Raw genomic sequence first — 23,959 nt, 5'->3', positions numbered from 1 at the left:
TTAAGTTGTGATAGAGTCGATTGGGTTTTCAGTAAAATTAGGTCATTCCAAGTTCGGTTCTCTTCTGTTCACAATTCATTCATATGCCTGAAATGAATCCTGTTTTCTTTAAAACTGAGTGGTTGGGGCTGCTGCATCTCTCGTGGAATATCTATTCTATACCTGTTTAAAACAAATAGATAAGTGAGGCGTCTGGGTGAGCTTCTTGAAATGTTTTGAGGGGGTTCTGGCCTTCGCCATAACAGTTGGCAGTGGGGCCTGGGTTTACTTGTTGGACTGGAAGCGGTGGCAGGGAAGAGAATGCAGAATATGTTGCCTGAGATCAACGTTGATCTGGCTTTTTCAATTGCTCCTGGGTTGACACAGCTGATGATGTGCTTCATATCGTGTGCAATAGAACTTGGTTGCATTTGTGAAAACATACCACTGCATCCCTATCCAGTTTGACAACATCTTTGATCATTTATTTTAATTCACCAGCTCTGACACGTCATGTGCAAGCCACTAGTTTCCTTTCTTCGCAATGTCCTGTTTGGCACACATCAAGTGCTGCCCTCACTCAGAAGAACAGCCAGAAAACTATTGCCTCCAAACGTTGTGGATTGTTCGAAATCTCTTATGCCAGATGGGAGTCTTAACAACTCTGCTCATGTTTGGTAAGTATCTTTGTTTTCATTCCTCATTTAAGGATTTTTATTTGCGTTTATAATGAAACTTTGGTGGAAAGACTGAAATTACGCAACTTCTTTCTCGGTGCTCACTCTGTTTTCAACACTGCAATCCTGTTCTATCCCTTGAGGTTTCTCCCCTGTTTAATCCCCGTCAGCACTTAGAGATCTGATCATCCTGCTCGACGACTTCCATGGGTTACTCAAGTTGTCAGTCAAGTTAAAACCTACACCAGTTTGCACAATATCTAAAGTTCTCATACCATCACCATGATTATGTCAATTCTCCTCTTGAGATCTGTCTTCTGCCCAACAAGTCCATGGACTTCTATCCATGCCATCAGTATTTGTACCATGCAAATATCTGTTTTCTTCTCGCCTTTCTGACTATTGATTTGTTGAAGTTTTGTGCACGCCCCTCACATAAATGATTTCAATTTAAAATTGTGCCACTCTAGACTTGTTGGAAATTCAATGGACTAATATAACTTTGTGTCTTTAAAGAAAACCAAAGTTCAAATACACGTAACAAATGTCTTAGCATTTTGTTCTTAAGTCATATCAGACAGTATCAAAAGCAATATGAGAAAGTGGATTTCAAATGGAAATGTAGTCGTGTATTAGGAAAGTTTAAATGCAATGTTGAAATTTGAATTTTGCAACATTTCTGTAAATCAAGAATTGACAAATTAAGAATTACGGTAAACTTGCTGCGTGACGCACAAGTTGATATCCGCCTGATAGGTGCTGAAACTATTCTTCCACATAAATATATAAGAAATCGGAACATGAACAGCTTTTCAGCATATTTAGCTTTCACCTCTATTCAGTCCGGTTATGACTTAATGAAACGCACCTGCTGTCCGATTTGGATGCGTTCTCATAAGGTGGATTAGTTAGGTTCCAAATTAGCAATCGACTGAACTCAGTCATGAATAAAGACACACTTATCGCTTTGTTGGAAGATTTCCAGAGATTTACGCCATCAAAGTTGAGACATGCTTCCTCATCTCCACCTTAATTGCACACTCGCGTGCTGAACTTTGCTGCCCTTGGTTACAGATTCGATCACAAGAGAGAGCTAAAATGTTTTGGCACTGCAAGTAGCCACTCCAGAATGCTTTATGCATAAGTAACGTCACCAATTATTTTTCAAAGTTTTAATTCGAAAGTTTTGTTCCTGCTGAACATTTCATTCTCAACCAAGTATTGTCTCGCAGAAACCAACAGAGTGGATTTGCTCTGCTATTCTTTAAAATCAAATGCATTCTTCCATTTTCAAGAACAGTAGAATAGCAATGGCTTTTGTGGTCTCCACAGTGATCTGCATGCATTCAACAGGACACTGTAGGCTGGCACGGCAACTCAATGGTTAGCGCTGCTGTCTCTCAGCACAACGGTTCGATTATAGCCTTGGGTGACTGTTGGTGTGGAGTTCCTCCATTCATTCTCCCTGCGTCCGCACGGGTTTCCCTCCAGGTGCTCCGGGTTCCTCCTAGAGTCCAAAGGTATGCAGATCAGGTGAATTGGCCATCCCAAATTGCCCATCGTGCTAGGTGCATTAGTCAGAGGGAAATAGGTCTGGGTGGGTTCTTTTTGGAGGGTTCGTGTGGCCTGGTTCAGGGAAAGAGTCTGCTTTCACAACGTAGGAAATCTATTCTAAACTATGTCTTCTGCGTTTAACTGCCATTTCTCTCTGAATAACTTCTTTTTCATTAGTTGATTAATTACACAACTGCAGCTTATGCACAAGGACAGATAGCAGCCAAATCGTATTTTATAGCCCACACTACAGAATTTCAATTCTCTTCACTCGCTAAACATAATGCATCATCTACGTGCAACAATGTTGGAATTCTAATAGCGTCTGTTGTATGAGGAATATGTTTCTTATGCTTTCTTTTTCTGCACACCGCATCTCCCACTCAAGATATGATATTTTATATTAAACAGGCCACAAATTTTATTCGTGTTATTTTTCTTTGTCGTTCTTCAGTACCACGTCACTGCCAGTGTGATTACATTCAATTGCATACCACTCTCTCTTTCTTGCTTTATGCTCTCCGCCACCTCCTCCTTCCTTATTGCGTAATTGATTTTGATCGCTTATAATTTGTTCACCATTTAAAGCATTTTCTCATTTTAGAACAGCTCTCATAACGTTTTGTTGACTTTCCTGTTTTTTTTTGTGAACGCCTTCTTTTTAACGTTTTGAGTTTCAAAACGACTCTACCCGAACTATTTAATGACTTTCAGTGTCCATCTACTGTTTACACATTGACATAGAACTTATTAAAGTCAGTAAAGTCTTGAAGTGAAACGTCATCTGGCACTGAGGTGTTAACTCTAATATCAATACCCGGTTCTGCACTTCCACCATTCCACCAGTCACCCCGTTTTTGCAAGTTTCCAATTAATTGACTATCTGTTTGTTATAATAATTTTTGATTCAACCCCAAACCAGAGCCAAGCATATCAACATAACCTATGTAAAAAAAGTTTCATGGAAGTCGCATTTAATTCTAAAGAGGCCAATGGATATAAAGTGCAATTTGATATAAATCTGGGTATTTCATATTGTTCACTGCAAACAGTGAGATGCCACTGGGAGGAACACAAGGATTGTTAACCGATTGCAATATATAACACTGAATTGTAAGGCAAAACGAATTCGAATATGCAGAATATGCAGAAAACTCTACAAATAGGTAGTATGAAAGCCACGTCAGTGCTGCAGTCTATGGAGATATGTTCATAGGATAAGTAAATAGGCAGAAATTTTGCCAAATGGATTGTAATTTGGGAAAATGTGAAATTGCTCATTTTGCAAGCAAGTGCAAACGACCAGAGTGTTATTTTGGTGTAAACAAAACCTGCAGAATTCGGCAACACAGAGATATTTTGGAATATTCGTACATAAATAACAGAAAACGAGCACACACAGACAGCAGCTAGTCAGCTGGCTCATGAAATGGGTGTTAGAGTGCAAGAGTAGGAGGTCTTACTGCAACTGTTAGAAATGCTGGTGAGATCACATATGAACAACTATGAGAGGTTTTTTGTTCGTGAAGATGAGGAAACTATCTCTTTTGGGCCAATTCAGTGAAATTTGAGGAGGGTGATGCTCCGTGTGAAGCTTTTGCCTCATATGATGCAAATTGGATTATTTAGGAGCCTGAGAGAGTATATTCTGAAATGTTGTCACCTCACAAGGCAATTCTTCGAACCAGATGGCGTTGTGATAGATTAGATCCCCTATAGTGTGGAAGCAGGCTATTTGGCCCAAGATGTCCACACCGACACTCCGAAGAGTAACCCACCCTCTTCTGACGAACGCACCTAACAGTATGGACAATTTAGCATGGTCATTTCACCTGAAAAAGGCGCGTCTTTGGAATGTGGGAGGAAACCGATGCAGATATAGGGAGAACGTGCAAACGCTCCACAGGCAGTTGCCCGAGGCTGGAATCGAACCTGGAACCCTGGTGCTGTAAGGCAACAGTGCTAGCCATTGAGCCACCATGCTGCTACTTATCTAATTAAGAGTGAGATGATGGCGACGTTTTGAGCCCACAGCCGATTCTGAATCATAGCTGTGTCACGAAATCCGCAAGCAAAGAGTCCTATATATTTAAGGATAAGATAAGAAGAATGTTGATCAGTCAAGGAATCAATGATTACGGGAAAATGGCAGAAAAATGGATATGATGAAAGTTTGATTAGCCGTGATTCTCTTGCTTGGCTGAGTAGGCTCTTGGAACGTAATGGGTGACTCCTGTTCCTGCTTTTGTACCTGGTTGTATTTTTTCTTTCCGAAGCCATTTTGTTTTGGGCAATATCTTGTTTATAGGTTATCTACGGAAAATGTATGGCACTTAATGCTGGATAAATCTCTTTTTACATTGCTGAACAACGTTCATTTAAATTGAATTTGAGAATGCGTTCACTTAGTTAGCAGGGCACTGACCAACTAATGAGATGTTGTTTTGAGACTGCCGAGAATATGTTGTTCTTTTAACATGAAGAAAGTAAAACACCATCATCGATGGCATTTTGCAACCTCAGAATTGTTGTGATAGCTCTTTGAAGTGCGCCTTGATGTTTTGATTCAAACATTGAACAACCACAAAACGTTACATGTTAAAAGAACAAACAGCTTGTTTTGAACTGAATACTGTTTTTTTTTCTTTCTGCCCACATGAACCCTATTACACTCAGGCCTCTCACTGCAGCTCACACAACTACCTTAACATGAGTGAATACTGAAGCAGAGTTACTGCTATGGAACCTTTATCTGTTTTCTCTCCAAAGGCACTTCCACATCTACAAAACGTCTTCAGAAATTGGTGTTTTTGCTTGAGATCTTCACCGTCCACTGCCTGTTGTTAATTGGAATACTAATGATTGATCCAGCACTATTAAAAGCCACTGACCAACTTTATATTTGAGAATCTAATTGAAATAGTTCCCCTGTCATGTTTTACTATCATATTCGCCTCTTCTATATATTCAGTTCTTGTCTTTAAAATGAGGAATCAATATACTTCACAGAATCTAACGCAATGCAGTCCAAATACATAGCCGCTCACTGCATTAAAATATGTTTGTCTTCCCCACACACACACACCAACATTTCCCTCCATACTGCTTTCATCTTAAAAAAAGAAAAAAAGAAACTGCTCTCTGCTTTAACAGCAATTCTTGTCTATCCAGTTTTATCTGAACAATTTGAGCTAAGATCTTCTCTAACATATTTCATTTTCTGTGTAATCTATTGCAGTGGCCTCGCTGGATGCTCAAGGCTGTGAGTAACCCATATTTTCTATTGTTTTCTTACTAATACTTCTGTTTGGCGAATATGTTTAAGTATTGACAATGATAATTCTCAACAAGAAACAGGTAGGGATGATGCAAATCTTAGGATTTACACAATTATATCTGAGGAGAACTTCAGATTAGATAGTCTGTGTATAAAAGGACGGAGAATGAAGAAACTGAATAATAAGCAATAGGTCACCATTGCTTAAGGGTTAATACGAACGGGAATGCTGCTTTCAAACGAAAGCCCGTAGGTTTACAGGGTATTTGTGAAGATTTTGTTTCACCAAGAGGATGGAATGACCCGGAACCAATGTCTGGAACTAGAGTTCACGGTGGTGATCTCACAGCATTTTAAAAAAATAACTTGTAGGAGCACGTAAGTATCATAATATTCAATGCTGTGGACCAAATGCTGTAAACTGAGACTAGAGCGTCGTAGTGTTTTTTTGGCAATATACACTGGAATGTTAAAGGATATCTTCTGTACTGTACAATTCCATGCTTCAATATTTTCTCCTAAGGAAAACCTCATAGCCTTTGTTCTTTTTCAAAATAAAAGTTATTAAATTTGCACTGATTTTTACGCACCTGCCGTAAGCTTTTTGCCATCATCAGATGAAACCTTGGATTAGCGTTTTGTCTCTGAAAGGCGCCACTGGGACAGTAATAGTCCCTAGTAATTGCGCTGTCATTGCCCAACTGCCTATTTCTCCAGGGTTACTGGGCTGCTAGCCTCCCAAATCCTTGGTTAAATTCGAAGACAATTTGTGTTCATTTAAGTGTTCATACTTCCTGTGTGCACTCAAACGAACATGATTGGAACGAAAACAAAATCCCTGTTCTCCAAACGATTATAACTTTGGAGAAAATGAGGACTGAAGATGCTGTTTAGGTAGAGTCGCACAGTGTGGTGCTGGAAAAGCACAGCCGGTCAGGCATCATCCGAGGAACAGCAGAACTGACGTTTCGAGCATAAGTCCTTCACCAGGAATGAAATTTGTGGCCCACGAGTTCAATAAGTAGACAGTGTGGCTGGCAGAGGGGGGTGGGGGGTGGGGGGGTTGGCTGTGGCTTGTGGCTGTCGGGTCCCAAATCGGAAGATGAGACATTCTTCCTCCAGATGATAGGTGGTTAGGATTGGACGGCTGAGGTGGGCTAGTTCTTGCTTGTCCTTGGCAGGGTACGATGAGGAGTAACGTGAATGGCCATAGGGAAGTGGGGTTATTTGGTGCGTATGTCCCAGAGATGTTCTCTGAAACATTCCACTAGTTAGCATGCTGTCTCCCTAATGTAGAGCAGACCACATTGAGAACGATGAACACATTAGATGGTGTGTCTTGAAGTAGTCAATTCTCTGCCGGATGTGGGTGGATGCTTTTGGGCTTTGGATGGAGCTAAGGAGGGAGGTGTGGATGCAGGTTTTGCACTTCTTTCAATGGCAGGGGAAAATATCGGGAGTGGAGTGTGGGTTGATGATGTCGTCTAACTAACAGGGGAGTCACGGAGGGAATGGTCTTTCCAGAATGCAGATAAGGGTAGGGATGGAAATATATCCCTGGTGGTGGAGTCTGTGTGTAGTTGGCGGAAATGGCAGAGTATAATGTGATGTATCCAGAGGTTGGCGTGATGGGAGGTGAGTACCAGTGGGGTTCTGTTATTGTTGCAGTGGAAGGGTGGTGTTCAAGTGTGAAATGGAGGAAGTGGATGATATGCGTTGGATGGCATCATCGACCATGTTTTCATTTCCAGTTGCAGCCAGTAAATGGACTGCCTCAACTTGTTCATCCAACTCAACCACTTCAAACTCTTAACTTTACAATGCGCAACCATCCACTCCCTCCACTGCAAACCCAACGTCACCAACAAATCTGCAGACTTGGTGGGGGTGGTAGTTTGGCTTATAGACCTCTACTTCGCAGAACCCAGGCCCTACGTCAGGAACACCTCCTCCTCCTGCCCCCTCGACCAACACCTCACGTCCCATCACCAACTCCCAGACGACCCAGAAACTCATCACCTCAGGGAACATCCAACGCAGAGCCTCCAAACTCAAACCCAGGACTCCCAGACTGCCTGGTTCTACCTCCTACCCAAATTCACAAACCTGACTGCTCCTGTCAACCCATCATCTAGCCTGATCCTGTCCCACTGAACTCATCTCCGCCTACCTTGACACCGTCCTGTCGCCCTTGGTCCAGGAACACCACACCTATAATCACAACAACACACGTTCCTCCACCTTCACCGTGACTTCTGTTTGCCCGGCCCACAACGCCTCATGTTCACCATTGACATCGAGTCCCTGTACACATCCATCCATCATGACAAAGGCCTCCAAGCCCTCCATTTAGAACATAGAACATAGAACAAACAGCACAGAACAGGCTGTTCGGCCCTCAGTGTTGCGCTGACCTGTGAATTACTCTCAGCTAATCCAACTACACTATCCCATCATCATCCGTGTGCTTATCCAAGGATTGTTTAAATCTCTCTAATGTGGCTGAGTTAAATACTTTGGCAGGTAGGATATTCCACGCCTTTACCATTCTCTGAGTAAAGAACATGCCTCTGACATCTGTCTTAAATCTATGACCCCTCAATTTGTAGTTATACCCCCTCGTACAAGCTCATGTCATCATCCTCGGTAAAAGACTTTCACTGTCTAACCTGTCTCATCCTCTGATCATCTTGTCGATCAAATCCCCTCTGATCTTTATTCTTTCCAATGAGAACAGACCGAAGTTTCTCAACCTTTCCTCATAAGAGCTTCCCTCCAGAACAGCAACATCCTGGTAAGTCTCCTCTGCACCTTTTCCAATGCGTCCACATCATTCCCGAAATTTGGCGACCAGAACTATGCACAATATTCCAAGCGAGACTGCATTAGTTTTTTGTGTAGTTCCAGCATGATATTGCGGCTCTGGAACTCAATCCCTCTACCAATGAAACCTAACACACCGTATGCATTCTTAACAGCACTATCAAATTGGGGGACAACTTTCAGGGATGGATGTACGTGGACTCCAAGATCCCTCTGCATATCCACACTACCAAGAATCTTTCTATTGGCCTTGTACTCTGCCTTCCTATTATTCTTCCCAAAGTGAATCACCTCCCATTTAGCTGCCTTGAACTCCATAATGAAGGGTGTTGCGTTGCATGACACGGTACTTGCGAGAAGTTGAAGCACAAAGACCACGACCAGGCACTACTGTGATGCGAACCCAAGAGCTCTTATTACTAGGCAGGTGTTTCAATCAGTGGAGTCACGGCGCCAGACAGAAAGTGCTATTGCTTCTGTTATGCTGCCTCGACCAGAACCCTTCCACTGACACTCTCATTCGATTGAATGAACTGGCCCTCAACCTTAGCAGCTTCTCCTTTTAATCCTCCCACGTCCTCCAGATCAAAGGGTTAGCCATGGGTACCCGCGTGGGTCCAGCTATGCCTGCCTCTTCGTCGGTTACGTGGAATAGCCCATCTTCTGAGCTACACTGGCACTAATCCCCACCTTTTCCTGCGCTCCATCGATGACTGTATTGGCGCTACCTCGTGCTCCCACGAGGAGCTTGAACAGTTCATTAACTTCACTAACAGCTTCCACCCGGACCTAACGTTCACTTGGACTATCTTGGACGTCTCACTCCATTTCCTGGACCTCTGCATCTCCATTTCTGGCCACTGACTCAACACTGACAGCGACTACAAACCCACCAGCTCCCACAGCCACCTGGACTACATTTGACAACTCTGCCTCCTGTAAAAATGCTATCCTTTATACCCAATTCCTCCACCTCCACCGCATCTGCTCCCAGGAATATAAATTCCAATATAGAACAGCGCAGATGGCCTCCTTCTTCAAAGACCACAATTTCCCCTGCAACGTGGTCGACAATAGAGTCGAGAGCATTTATCCACTTGCTGCACGTCTATGCTTGAACCTCAGCACACGAATCACAATAATGGCAACACCCTGCTGGTCCTCACCTTCCAACCCAACAATCTCCTGATGCATCACGGTGTCCTCCGACATTTCTGCCACTATAAACAAACCCTCATGGGATATATTTCCCTCTCCATCCCCATCTGCATTCCAGGAAGACCATTCCCTCCACGACTCCCTTGTTAGGTGCATGCACACCATCCACCCGCTGTCGACACCCAGCACTTTCTCCTGACACCGCAAGAAGTGCGAAACCTCCGCCTTTACCTTCCCCTTATCTCCTCAAAAAGCGCCGAAGGATTCTTCCACCTCCGACAGATACTTGCCTGTACTTCCATACACATCATCTACTCTGTCCAGTTGCTTTGATGTGGTCTACTTTATATTTGGAAGACAGGCTGGCAACTTGTGCAATGTTTCAGGAAAGATCTCTGGAACATGCGCATGAAAAAAGCAATCACCCAGTAGATAAACACTTTAAATTCCCCTTCACCTCCGCTAAGGACATGGAAGAACAAGGCCTCTTCTACCTCCAAACCCTAACCAGATGATGCCTAGAGAAAGAATGCCTCATCTGCAGCCATTAGACCCTCCAACTACACGAGTTCAATGTGGATTTCACTAATTTCTTTATTTCCCCTGTTCCCACCTTATCCCAGACTCAACCATCCAATTCAGCACAGGCCCCTTGACCTGACATATCTGTCCATTTTCATTCCAACGTATCCACTTGAACCTCCCCCCCGACCTATCACCTTCACCCCTAATGTCATCTACCATTTGCATTCTGAGCTACAGTCCTCCCAGCCCCACCCCTCCCATTTATATCACAGCCCCCTTGGGGCACAAGCCTCATTTATGATGAAGGGCCTATGCTCTAAACGTTGATTCTCCTGCTCTTCTAATGTTGCCTGACTGGCTGTGTTTTTTCAACATCACACTTTTTGGTTATTGCCTTCGGTACTGATGCAAGACAGCAGAAGTTCAGATGGTTCATTGTGCATATGCCAAATCTTTGAAATACTTTAAATTGATCTTTTTGGCTCACACCTATTTCAAAACTGTTTGCTTCTGCTTTTGTCGTGAAATTTTGTTTCCTTAGATTATTTGAGGGGTTCATTATCTAGTTACGTTTCTATGTGATCTATTCCAAGAGTTCGAATACTTCTCAAAGATTCCCAGTGTTACATTTTCCTGCAGAATAAGATTAAGTAATTACCTTGTTTTAAGATGAAACTGAATTCGTAATTATATTGGACAACTATGCATTTTGCAGACAGTACTGGCTATAGATAAATTACGAATTCTTCATGGTAAACATTTGGAAATTTAGGGAGCTGTGGTGAGAACGAATAACGTGACATGAAGTCAGCATCAGATTGATTATGATTTCATGGAGACCAAGCAAATTCTGGTCTTTGGAAACCATTGAAGAAAAGCTTACTTTGGTAGGAATCACATCTCAGAGAGTAATACATACACTTATGTTTATTAAAGATCAATTGCAACACTTCAATGCCAGCGATGCAGGGACTCCTCTGCGTGTCGTCATTTCAGAGAGACTTTTTCGGTAGCATGGTTAATTCTTCACACAAGCTTAATCAGTGTGCCTCACTGACGGGATGCGCACCTCAGAGAGACTAGTAAATCACTAAGGGAGATGGCTATCCGCAGTGACAGATTCGATCACTGTGACACATAGCAGTGTCAGCGTGCAATTCGAGGACAACTACTTAGGCTGAATCCTGGCATTTGAGGTCAGAAATAGCAAGGACAGCGGACTTACCTCCTTTAAAGGCATTCGTGATCCAGATGTTTTGAAGGAAAAAAGACCATATACTTTTCTAATTCAGAGATTTAAAGTCAGCTTATAATCCGATATTGATGTAGTTAATTAACTGATAGCCATTTTACCAACTACAGCATATTCTCAATCTGACTTCAAAGAAAAAAAGAACAAGAAATTACACAACTAACTGCTGTCGACACTGCCCAAACCCCGACTATACAGGGACCATTTTGAGAAATATATAGCATTCGTCACCTGCTCAATGAGATAATAATATCACAGAATATGTGAATGCATTTTCAACATAAACTGATTCCACTTACGTTTATTATGGTGAAACCACAAAAAACATAGAGATCACATTATTTACATAACAACGTCTTGTCCATGCTAAAAGAACAGCTTAAACATTCCCTACACTTCGAAGCTTGACATCAGAAGCATTTGCGAGTTATCATTGGCATTAATCCCTCACCAGAGTGAAACTAGGATTTGAACCCGTTCCCACCCAGTCCGGCTCCGTTCATTATTCGCTTGGTTATATTATCTGGAAGGTCGGGAGAAACTGCTTCCTCTCGTGGTGCATGTGGAAAACGGACAGAACTGCAAACAGTTAATTGATAAGGGAAATGTCATCCGAAAAAAAAAATGCTTTTGCACACAATACGTGGGGAGATTCTGGAATGCACCGTGTGAGATATTGTATTTGAGAAGAGAAATAGATTGCTAATTAGAACAGAAACTGGCACAAAGTCGAAAGAAAGAGAACTAAATTATTTCAAAAGCTCATTCCACAAGTCCGTCTACAGTGCTGTCTGAATTATCTCATTCTACAATGTATCAAATCTGTGGCTTTAAAGAAACAGAATTGATGCCGTGATGCCATGTCAGTTTCTTTATTCTGCGACAATCCCTTGTTTAGACAAGAAAAACAGGAAATACAGCCGCTAATTAATAAATAACGTGCTATACTTTCTAGAATTTGGCCTTGCTGATGAGTCAAAATCACGTTTGCATAGAAATGATCTGCTTGCAGTAAAGTTAGGCAGTTGGCGGTAAAAGAAAGCAAAATGAAATTTCATAAGAATGCTGCTTTGGATCATGCAATTATACTACGAAGGGAAGTTGAGTGAATCGTTTTTTTAGACTGTGAAATCATAGAGTCACAGAGATGGATAACTCAGAAAATGTCCTTAGACCATCTTGAAAGTGCTTGTCGACATAACCATCCTACGATGACAAACCAATTTCCTAGCACAAGATCCAAAAAAAAATTGCATGTTTTGGCATTTCAAGTGTGTATCAACATACATTTTGAAATGTTATGAGTGTTTCTGCCTTTAACAATATTACAGGTAGCAAGTTCGAGATTTTCACCACCTGTCTATTTTTTCCCCACGTATTTCCTCTAAGCAATCTACTCTACCATAATCTTAAATATCACTGTTTCCTCCAATAATCCGATGGCTCTCTTCTTGTGTACTCTATTAATGTTCCTCAAAATTTGGTACACTTCTATTATGTCCCCTCTCAATTCCATTTGGTATAAGGAAATCGACTCCAGACTGTCCAATATTTCTTCATAACTAATCCTCTGTAGACCAAGCAAAATATTTCTTCAGATTGTTTGAACCATCTTCAGTGCGGTCACACCCTTCTGTAATTTGGATTTCAGAATTTCATTTAGCATCCGAGCTGTTGTCTACCCAACGTTTTCTGCATTTGCAGCACATCGTCACTGCAATTTCTTTCTATGTCTTGGTCAAGAAAGGAAATTATGGCATGTGCCTTCTCAAAAAGTTTATTGTACTGTCTTGATACCTTAAGTATACAAGCAGGCCAATGACCATCTGATCTTTGGTTCCATCCAGTGTCCTACAGTTTAAAACATGCTCCTTACTTTGTTTGCCATATAAAGGGTATATCCTCCAAACGTTCTTTTTCTTGGATTGAATTCGATTTGGCGCTGATCAGCTCATCGGAACAGTTTGTCTGTACATTTCTGTAAACTTAAATTATCTTCTTCAACTTTTAGAACCTCACCTTTGTTTGTATTCCAGTCCAGCTCTTTCCCACAAACACCAAAACCACCAAACCTGACGCATGTGGGACCCCCTAACACAGACTCCAATTGGATAAGGAACATCCTTCAACCATCATGCTCTCTTTCCTGCCATTAGCTAATTCTAGTTTAATTTGGTCAAATATCCTTGGAGCACACGTACTCCTATCTGTGTTATGAGTATCCGATGCATCAAAAGCCTTTCAGTGTCCAAGAACATTATATTAAACGTATTTCTGTCATCTACACCACTGGTCATCTCTTCAAACAAATCTTAATCCAGTTGGCCTGCCATGAGGGCTCCATAACAAAATCATGTTGATTGCTCTTGATTAATCCTTCCCTTTCGAAACGTAAAGCAATTCTGCCTCTCAGAATTAGTTTCAATAGTTTCCCAACAACGAGGTAAGACTCACTGTTTCTTTAATCTCTTGCTTCCTACTTGACTTTCGAAACTTCATTGACTGTTCTACAGTCATCTAATATCTCTCCTGTAGTCAGAGAGCAATTGAAAATTCCATAAGTGCCCCAGTCAATAACGTGCAAGGCATTTCATCCTGTCCTGGATTTTTCTGTTCTACATAGCACACAGAACCTCACCACTGAGCATGCTAATGTTTTTAATTCCACCAGAGACATGCTCCTTGATTTCTGTAACACATCATCGCTCTCACCTGTGAACACCAGCATAAGGTATCTATTTCGAAATATATGAACATCCTTCAGCTCCATTACCAGATTCTGATCAGGCCCTAATTTTTTCCTCAAAAAAGTATATCCTTTTACCCTTAGTACACCTGTAAGTGAACTTGGTATTTCCTATTCCTAGAACTGCAAGTAATCTTTCATATCACATTTTAGCTCTCTTAAAATAACATCTCATTTAGCTGTTTAAACACTCGGCCTCTGCTATAACACTCTTTCTTTTCTCCGAATCCAATACTGTACATCCCTCAATATTGATGCTTGCACCCTTTCATTGAAACATGTTGAACTTGCGTGCTTCACTGATTCCTCCTTGAACTCATCTTAACCTTCTAAAGCCAATTCAATTCAAAGTCCCACTGTTGGCATTGACGCAGGTTTACAGGCCCAACTTATTCCTGCACTTCATTGAAGTAATTGCAGATTTACTATCTTCAAAAATGTGGGAGAGCATTTCTATTCTGAAGATGTCAAAGTAGACTACAATAATTTCCTCAGTGTCTCACTCCACAGATGCTATCAGATCTGTTCAGTTTCTTCAGGGCGTTTTACATTCATTTCGAACTTGTGGCATTTTAATTTTCTGCTGGAAACCAACACAATATGTTCTATTTCCTGCTGGATCCTAAGTTTTGCACTGTCACATGCACATTTATAACATTGTGGATGCGGCTACAATAATCGTGTATGAGGCTGACACAGTCAAGCATACAAACAGCAGATAGGAGCAGGAGGAAGCCATTCTGCCCTTCGGGCCTGTTCCGCCATTCATCGCGATCATGCTTGACCTTCCAACTCTCTAGCATAACACTGCTTTCTCTCCGTAACCTTTGATCCCATCCCCCCCCCCCCCCCCCCCCCCATGTGCTGCACCTTGCTGCCTATTGAACACAATGCGTTGGCATCAAGTACTTCCTGTGCTAATGAATTCCACAGGCTAACCAATCTTTGGGTGCAGGAGTATCTCCACATTACAGTCCCAAATAGTGTATCGCGAATATTCAGCTTGTGACTCTTGCTTCTGAACACAAGCACCATCAGGTGTATCCTTATTGCATCTACCCTGTATACTCCTGCCAGAAATTTATAAGTCTGCGTGAGATCCCTTGTCTTTCATCTGCATGCCAGTGAAAGCCATCCTCACTGAGTCAATCTCTCCTCATACATCAGTCCCGGTATCCTGGAATGAGACTGCTAAACCTTCAGTACAGTCCCTCTAGAACACATACATCTTTCTAGGTGTGGCTTCACCAAGGGTCTGTATAACTACAACAACACATTCCTGCTCATGTACTTGAAACGTGTTGCAATGATTAATGAATGAATGGTTGTATCATGTATGAAATGTTTTACGTTTTGTTCATCATTTAGTTGCACTACCCCAACCAACCATGACCATAGACCCACCAATGAAGATAATTCTGCCAGGAGAAGATTTTTTATTGATGTGCCATTTCCCTCTCACGCACTGCAATGTTGACTTCTACCGGAATTACACTCATCGAATCTCGTCTATCTTTGACGCGAGGAACATTGCAACCTTCAAGAATCAGGAGGATGGAAGATCAATAGGACACAATACTTACACGTGTAAATATCAAAAATTCTTCGACAACAACAAGACTTGGGAATATTCACCTCTCAGCGAGCCCACAGAGATAGTCATAACAGGTAAGAAATAATTAATCAGGTTATAAATAGAAAACCAATACAAATAATAAATGAATACGTCACAGTTTAAATGCTGTTTCTTCAAACAATCTTCCTTTTCCTATTTTTACCTATTATCCTCCTCTGTTCATTGCCAACAACGTATCCGAGTACACTTTTGAAATATTCCATTGGATCTGTTACCGCTGTCGTTTCAGTCAGCAATATTAGAGATGAAAATGACTTGTCATATTGGCCCTTTCTCCCGCCCCTAACTCATCTTCAGCCCTTCTGATTCTTTTGCCCATCACCTTCCGTTTGATTCGAAACAAGTTCAGCCAACGAAAAAAAATGTTTCTACATATCATTCCCCACCTACATTCCTTTACTTTGAACATCTCAATAAAATTTGCCACTAAGCCTTCACTTTCTTAAACAAGCAAATGTATCAATTGTCATCATTTAAAAATAAAGTGCCATTCCTATGAACAGTGTGTTGACCTTATCCTGCACCGTTTCTCGGCATTTCTTAAGTTCTGCTTCACCAGCTTATGTAAGGATAGTGGATTTGATTTTCTTCCTCTATTATGTTTGTTGCAGGTGTAATTCCAAAACCCACGATCTCTCTAGAACCAGCCTCCGGTGCGGTGACAGTAGGGGGAGAAGTTCATATTAACTGCACTAGCAGCTATCCAAGCCACATCGCCCGTCTGTACAAAAATGATAGCAGAATTCCTATACTAACCAAGAACGTATCAGACTCTGAGCAGACAGTTATTTTCACCATTGAAGACCTTGAAACGCTGGATAGTGGAGAGTACAGCTGTAGTTTTGCCAAAACTTTAAAAGGCACAGAATATACTTCATCCCGAAGTGACATTGTAAAGCTGAATGTTACATGTGAGTAAAATTCTACTGAAATGACATCACTCTCATCATTCTCGTAACATTCCAACTTTTACACATTTGAACTATTTTTTTTATCATGCAAGCCTGCTACAATTCAGCGTGTTTTAGGAGCTGCGTTGGAGCTTCATAAGCTCAGTTTTCTGGACTCTTGGTTTGTGTTGCACCACAGTATTGCTCGTAACATGGGTTCAATTCCCGCAACAGCCAATGTTAACGTCCCTCCTCCTCAGATTTCCCCTCCATTGATGTATCATGGCCCTCTGAATAGACAACCACCGGGAGTCTTTCTCCAACGATAGAACTGTATTGGAGGTCAGCCGTATCATGGAGATTTTACCTTCTGCAGCTCTGTCCTTGCCATTCTTTTATGCATTTCCAGTTGAAATGAATGTCCGTGTTTCAGATTGTTGCATAAGCAGTTTCATTTTCATTTCATGGCCTGGACCACTGCACACTTAGGGTCATGTATAATTCCTTAATGTCTGCTCTGTGTGATGGCTTAACCTGAGGACCACAATACTTCAAGGGAGGAGGAAGCTGGGGAAGAAGGAAGTTCATATTAAACTCGGTTGTTGCAAGAACTGAAAGTACGTTATGAGCAACATTGCATTACAAGCCAACTGTCCAGAAAATTGAGTATACCAAGCCCCAACACAGCTGGAAATACGATGGGTATTGTGACAAATTCACACAAATAAACTATTTGTAAAGTATAAAAGTTGGATTTACCAACGATGTGCAGCTGAATACGTCACTGCCTCGCTGCAATCATGACAATGAGGATTACTCTCTGATGTTGTTTTGATGTGTGCAAATGGAGTATGAGGAGAATGTTGATCGACTAGTCAACTTTGTTGTTCGTGAAGATAAACAATTAACAACCTTACTGAAACTGACAACATGTACCAAGTGTGTGTGTGTGTGTGTGTGTGTGTGTGTGTGTGTGTGTGTGTGTGTGTGTGTGTGTGTGTGTGTGTGTGTGTGTGTGTGAATGTTTGGGATTCGAAGCTCATTACAGACTGGTTAACCTCACGTCCACACTGTTGGCGCGAAAATTGTCCGATCACAATGTCACAACGCTTCCACTGCTTTGATAAAATTGCCAAATTCTGTTTGGATGTGTTTCGTTACAGATGATATTTCAAAGCCAACGATACATATGGAGCCAGCCTTTGGTACCATAAGTGTGGGTGGGCGAGTTCAAATTATCTGTAACTCCAGCTCGCCAAGCATTGCCTCCCATCTATACAAGAAATATGTCAACAAACCTTTTGATATTCACAATAACTCTGGATCCGAATGGTCAGTTACCTTCAACATGCTAGACCTTGTACCAGCTGAAGGTGGGAAGTTCTGCTGCAGTTTTATGAAAATGGCAAATGGAGAGGTATATGAAACGTTATGTAGTAACTTTGTGAACATCGTTGTAACTGGTGAGTGGTATATGCATTGAAATATCTCTGTCTCACATTCTCACAAAAAAACCCAATTTCAGTATTTTTGAAACATAATATTCGAATTCCATGGTCTGCATCTTAGCATACCTGCTCTTTCATTTTAGCTATTAATTGTTCATTCTGCAAAATGATTGTTTCTTTGCATAGACCATGAAAATTTTACAGCACTGAGTATTACCTTAAACTGTGATCTCAGCTCCATCTTTCTGTTTGGTGTTCAGGAGTATGTTTGTTAACAGCATGCTGATTTAACGCTGCAACCTGCCAATTATTTTCCCACTTGATCAGTACCCAATAGTGTTGATCCGACTGCATTTTAGTAATGTCGCTAATAAGCACTACCAAAAAAAAAAGAGAGAAAAAAAAATATAACCAAGAGATTCACACAGCATTGCCCTTTGATGTGAAGGGCACTGCTTGTCACAGGCCACTCGGGTGTTTTCCTACTTTTCCTAAAAAAAAAGAAAAAAAAAATTTAATGTCGCACTTGGGAAATGGTTTCACCTCTTGGTATAAGCTGCTCCTTAGGCAACGTCAGAATTTACTGACTTTAGCTTCTGCACTGTTTATTGTCAACAATATAGGACTTCCGAGAACATCTCTCAAAAAAGGTCCATTACGAGATGGATCTGAGACAATTTGTCATCGATATGCAAAATTCTTTTACTAGTTTAACATCTGTTGAACAATTTTAAATATAAACAACGCAAGAATCAAGAGTGCTTTTGTACAGTGTGAGACTGTTCATGAAGGAGTGATATGTTTATTTAATAGGAAATGGAATCAAATTTCATTGGTCACCATGTTTGGGCGTTACCGTTTTGTGCTGCGAGGTATAATAGATATTCTACGTCCTTTCGAGTTTATGGAAATTTTAGATGATGATCGCTGAAAGGCTGCCACCACCATACCACAACCCCATCCCTACCCACATCCCCGACCTCATTCCCAACTATTGAATATAAATTTTAGAATTGATTGATAAGGCGATGTATGAAATCACCATTAAAACATAAACACGTTGCATTTATTTTTTCCTTTCTAGTACCATGTTTCAAGTATTCTTCAGACTCCAATGCAAATTTGCTCATCTTTGTTTCCTTTTGTTTTCTGTGTATTAATAGACATTTAATTTTTTTGTGATCTCTATTTATTACAGCTGAGCTACCAAAGCCAACAATATCTGTGGAGCCAGCTTCTGGTGTCGTTACAGTCGGGGACAGCGTTCAGATTAATTGTAGCTGCAACTACCCCTGTCAGACCTCTCATTTGAACAAGAAATATGGCAAGATACCTGTTGCTACACGGCAAGTGTCAGATTCTGAGGTATCAGTCACCTACAAAATGGGAGACCTTGAGCCAAAGGAGAGTGGGTCGTATGCCTGCCATTGCTTAGCTACTGTGAAAGGAGCAGTTTATAAATCATCCCTCAGTGATTTTATGGAGATCAATATAACTGGTAAGGATGATGTTATTTAAGACGTCTCTGAATGTCATTATTTTAAAAAAAGTCCGTTTGGCGTAATGCCATTTTATTCCTATGTAATATCTGATTATGGAGATCAATATAACTGGTAAGGATGATGTTCTTTAAGACGTCTCTGAGTGTCATTAACGTAAAAAAAAGTCCGTTTGGCGTAATGTCATTTTATTCCTATGTACTATCTGATTTTATGGCTCACGAGTTAGCGCCTGTAGATTTATGGGAAAGTTATTTATCATAACACCACAATTGACAGTGTGTTCAAAAGCCTGATGGGCAGCACAGTGAATGATGCCTCCCTCCAGTGGCTGATTAGGTTATTTCAGGAAATTGTTTCTCGCTGGAAATAAGGAAACCATTTCTGAAGTCTTATGTGGGATGTATCGTCCTCGGATGGTGGAGCATCCTTTCTGTTGTCAATAGGTGTAAGGTGGGTCGTTGACGGAGTTGAAGTTTGATAGTATATGCCTAATTCTCCAACATTACAAATCTCGCCCAGTGCTTACAATGAGGGGTCGGGATGATGAAGTGGATTCAAGAGTTTAGGTCTGTGAAAATGTCTGAGTCGATGTCAGAATATTGTAATTCTCATAGAGTCATGCTATTGTTCCAAAGTGTGCCGTGTGTGCTCCACATTTGTCACACAACTGAAACTTAATTGATTCTAATTGCCATCAAATCTACTTGTATCGATTCATCTTTATGTCATTCCAATTTCAGATATTCTCCCGACGGCCATGATTTCCGTGCACCCACCGTCCGGGGTGGTCAATAGAGGGAATACAATTCGTTTGACCTGCTCAGGATCCATTCTGAGCTCTGGTGGTTGGTATTATCTCTATCAAGATGGCAAGCTGCATCATTCCAAACAGGTAGCAGGCTTTCTTCAATCCACTACTTCCCACATCCTAACAAGAGCTGGAACTTGGAAATACAAGTGTCAATATGCGAGAAAAGTAAATGAAACGAAGTATTATTCACCAACCAGCAAACCGGTGCTGGTAACAGTGAGAGGTAAGTGACAATGTTCTTCGTAACATGGTCTGGAATGTACTCATCAGCAGATCAACATATACCCTATGGAAAACTGAAGACTGCTCTCACTTTACCTGAATATATCATTAATCTCGAGCCATATCTGAAGCCACGATTCTCCTACCCCGAGATGAACATCTGATTATTGATCCCGTGATATCTGTGCCAACGATTCCACTCCAGAATCATTGGCGTGCTCTATTCTCTTGGCTCATAACCTGCGGTTAACCACCTACACACTTCTTTTCAGTCTTGCCTTGACTTTTATGTCACTCCCTGCATGGGTCCAAATCGGCCATGCTCTATAATATTCAGTTTCCCCATATACTGTACTCAATGACATTAATAGCTCTGTGTCCAGCATGGTCACCATAATATGATTCTAGTCTTCCCTTGTTCAGAAATGTCGATAAATGTATTTATTTTCATTAATCCACAACAATTCTCCTTCTCCATTCAAATACTATCCAGCACGCCTCATTTATGTCTCTTGGCACTTTGCAAACATCTTCTGCATCTTTCAACTTCTTCTTTCTGTTATTGTATAGGTTATTCAATGATTTTATAACCTTCTTAATGCCTTTAATGCTCATCATATGTTCAAATATTTTAATGGCCTCACTAACCCTATAGCCTCCCTCAGACGTTAAACGTTTCGTTACCATTTCATATCTCTCACTTTCTTGGCACCTCCACTATTATAGTTTCAGATGTTCATGGAAATAGGCGCAGCAGTAGGCCATTTGGCCCATCGAGAATTCTCTCCCATTCACAAATGTCCTGGCTAATCCATCTACATTCTCGTCCCTACTCCTCCAAACTGTAATATCCTCATAACCCTTATTTCCCTTTCATGTAGAAACTGTGTTTTGAACATATTTAATGAAGCTGCTTCTTTTGGCACTGAATTCTATAGATTCACTACTCTTTGGTAAACGCAGATCTTCCTCATCTCTGTCCAAAATCCACCCCTCCTGATCTTGACACCATGTTTCCTCACCAATCAGCGGAAACACCTTGACGCATCCATCTTTTCTATTTCTTTAATCATTTTAAAGGTTTTTAGAAGATCCTCTCTCGTTCGTCTAATTTCTAGGGGACGACAGCCCTAGGCGGCTCAATCTCTCCTCATAGGGTAACCCTGTGGTCTCTGGAATCAACCAGATGAACTTCCTGTGCACCACCTCCAAAGCCAGTAAATTGTTCCTCTGATAAGGAGACTGGGTGGCGGCGTGGCTGATTGGTTAGCTCTGCTGCCCCACAGTGCTGGAGACCTTGTTTCGATTCCAGCCTTGGGTGTCTGTCTGTCGCACATTCTCCCTCTGGGTGCTCGGGTTTTCTCCCACAGTCCAAAGATGTGGAGGTTCGATGCATTATTGAGGGCTCAGCATAGGATAATAGGGGCTGATGATTAGATTACTTACAGTGTGGAAACAGGCCCTTTGTACCAACAAGTCCACACCGACCCTCCGAAGACACTACGGGCAATTTAGCATGGCCAATTTACCGAACCTGCACAGTTTTTGGACTGTGGGAGGAAACCCACGCAGACACGGGGAGAATGTGCAAACTCCACAAAGACAGTTGCCTGAGGCGGGAATTGAACCCGGGTCTCAGGTGCTGTGAGGCAGCAGTGCTAACCACTCTGCAACCGTGCCGCCCACTTTCATAATCATCATCATCATCACCACCACCACCACCACCCCCACACCCACCCACAACTCGCATCCTCCACCCCCACCCCCACCTCCCTCCCCCCCACAACCACCCTCACCTCAACTCCCATCACCACCTCCCTACCTTACCCCCCGGGGGGGGGGGATCCTGTGAATGATAGGTCTGGGTGAGTTACTCTTTGAAAGGTAGTGTGGTCGACGGGCCTACTTCAACACTGTCGGGATTCCATGGAGACTTGAACTGCGTACAGTACTTCTATCCCCTTAATATCCTCCAAACTCTACAGTTCTCAATGTCATGTTCAAGACGTTCGATTATGCTTTGATCGTAACTATTATCTTCAGACTTCTCCAGTCCTTGCATTTCTTATTCTCTTATTCGAATGGGCTCATCTTGATGCTCAATTCCTGCTTATCTCATGTTGTTGGGTTCAGAGAGAGGGAGGAGGCACGAGGCCATGGGTATATCTGGACGTGAGGATAAGATTTGTCCGAGTTATAAAAGTAATTGGAAACGAGTTGGGAACCAAGGGGGCGAGGGAGATGGAAAGACAGAAAGATCAACTGGTATTTTCAGTGTGCAGAAGAAATCTCTGTTGATATTCTTTTTTCTGTCTTCACATTTTATAGACCGGAACGGAGCATCCAATGTGTATTTTAGTCCTTTGTATCTGTTTGGCCTTGTCCTTCTTGGGAGTTTAATCATCCTGCTCACAGAATAAACCCATTCCAGCAATGCATCATGAAGGCAGAAAGTGTACATGAGCTCATCTTTTGACAAAATTATGTTAATAATGAAACCGTTGCAAAGTTTACATATTTGCGTGATTGAACTGTATTCTCTCGTTTATCAACGTAAATAAAGTGATTGCATTTTCTCCTGCTGCAAAAGACAGAATCACAACATGAGCATTGTTCAAAAGTGGACCACGCAATCTGCACAAACGGCAGGCAATTGAGATCACAAATAAACAACAATTTACACACCTTGACATTAAATGGCGTTGCTATCATTGAAAGTGCCACTGTCCACAAACTGGAAGTTAACTTGTAATGAGCAATGAACTGAACCGAACTATAAATGCCAATGATAATGGGCAAGTTCAGAGTCTAGGAATACTGCAGTGAGTAATTCGCTTCCCAATTTCCGAAAATCCATATAATATCGACAAGGCTTAAGGAATTTTTCACACTGGTTGCAGACCTTTTAACTCTCAATAACCTTCATGCACAGATGACGAGTCAGCTAGCTTGATTGAAATCTCATCAACAAACATTGATTCGCTCTGCTGTTTACATTGAGTAAAAAAAAAGTATTGATATGTAAAACACACTGCAGAAATTCGTTGCAGATGCGTTGCATCTCAATGGACACGAGCAAAGATACACGAGAACAGAAAACATGCTTGCAAATTCCATTCCAATCCTATGCCATTCTGACTATGAAGAATTTCTACACTCATTCTCTCTCAGTGGGTCCAACTCCAGGGACCTCAATTCCATTCCAATCCTATGCCATTCTGACTATGAAGTATTTCTACACTCATTCTCTCTCAGTGGGTTCAACTCCAGGGAACTCTTTTTCCTTGCTTTCCTTGTGCCATTTTTTTTGTCATCGTAACAATAAATTTAGCCCCACCCATACACTCAGAAAAAAAACTGCTAATGAGACAGATTGATTTAATTAATAGATACCACCAACCTGTTCGCGTCTTGCTAGTTTAATCATAATCACGGTATGTGAATGACACAATCTAAATT

The 23,959-nt window shown here is 41.5% G+C and overlaps 1 protein-coding gene across 1 annotated transcript; it reads left to right on the top strand.

Annotated features, from left to right (window-relative positions):
• The first annotated feature begins 558 nt into the window (after positions 1-558).
• Positions 559-23,146, top strand: LOC132837370 (carcinoembryonic antigen-related cell adhesion molecule 5-like). The gene is made up of 8 exons (XM_060857038.1): positions 559-656; positions 5,449-5,472; positions 15,360-15,659; positions 16,239-16,538; positions 17,681-17,980; positions 19,164-19,463; positions 20,208-20,501; positions 22,829-23,146. Exons 1-8 carry the CDS (start codon positions 626-628, stop codon positions 22,918-22,920), a joined length of 1,641 nt encoding a protein of 546 aa, XP_060713021.1. The 5' UTR covers positions 559-625; the 3' UTR covers positions 22,921-23,146.
• The last annotated feature ends 813 nt before the right edge of the window (positions 23,147-23,959 follow it).

This window comes from Hemiscyllium ocellatum, chromosome 49 (genome assembly GCF_020745735.1).
Source record: "Hemiscyllium ocellatum isolate sHemOce1 chromosome 49, sHemOce1.pat.X.cur, whole genome shotgun sequence".
NCBI lineage: Eukaryota > Metazoa > Chordata > Chondrichthyes > Orectolobiformes > Hemiscylliidae > Hemiscyllium > Hemiscyllium ocellatum.
This window is presented reverse-complemented; position numbering and strand designations above follow the sequence as displayed.

Coding starts and splice junctions, on each gene's coding strand:
- LOC132837370 (XM_060857038.1), top strand. CDS start 626: ATGGGAGTCTTAACAACTCTGCTCATGTTTG. Junction 15,660..16,238: donor CACAGAGATAGTCATAACAG/GTAAGAAATAAT, acceptor TGTTTGTTGCAG/GTGTAATTCCAAAACCCACG. Junction 16,539..17,680: donor TGTAAAGCTGAATGTTACAT/GTGAGTAAAATT, acceptor GTTTCGTTACAG/ATGATATTTCAAAGCCAACG.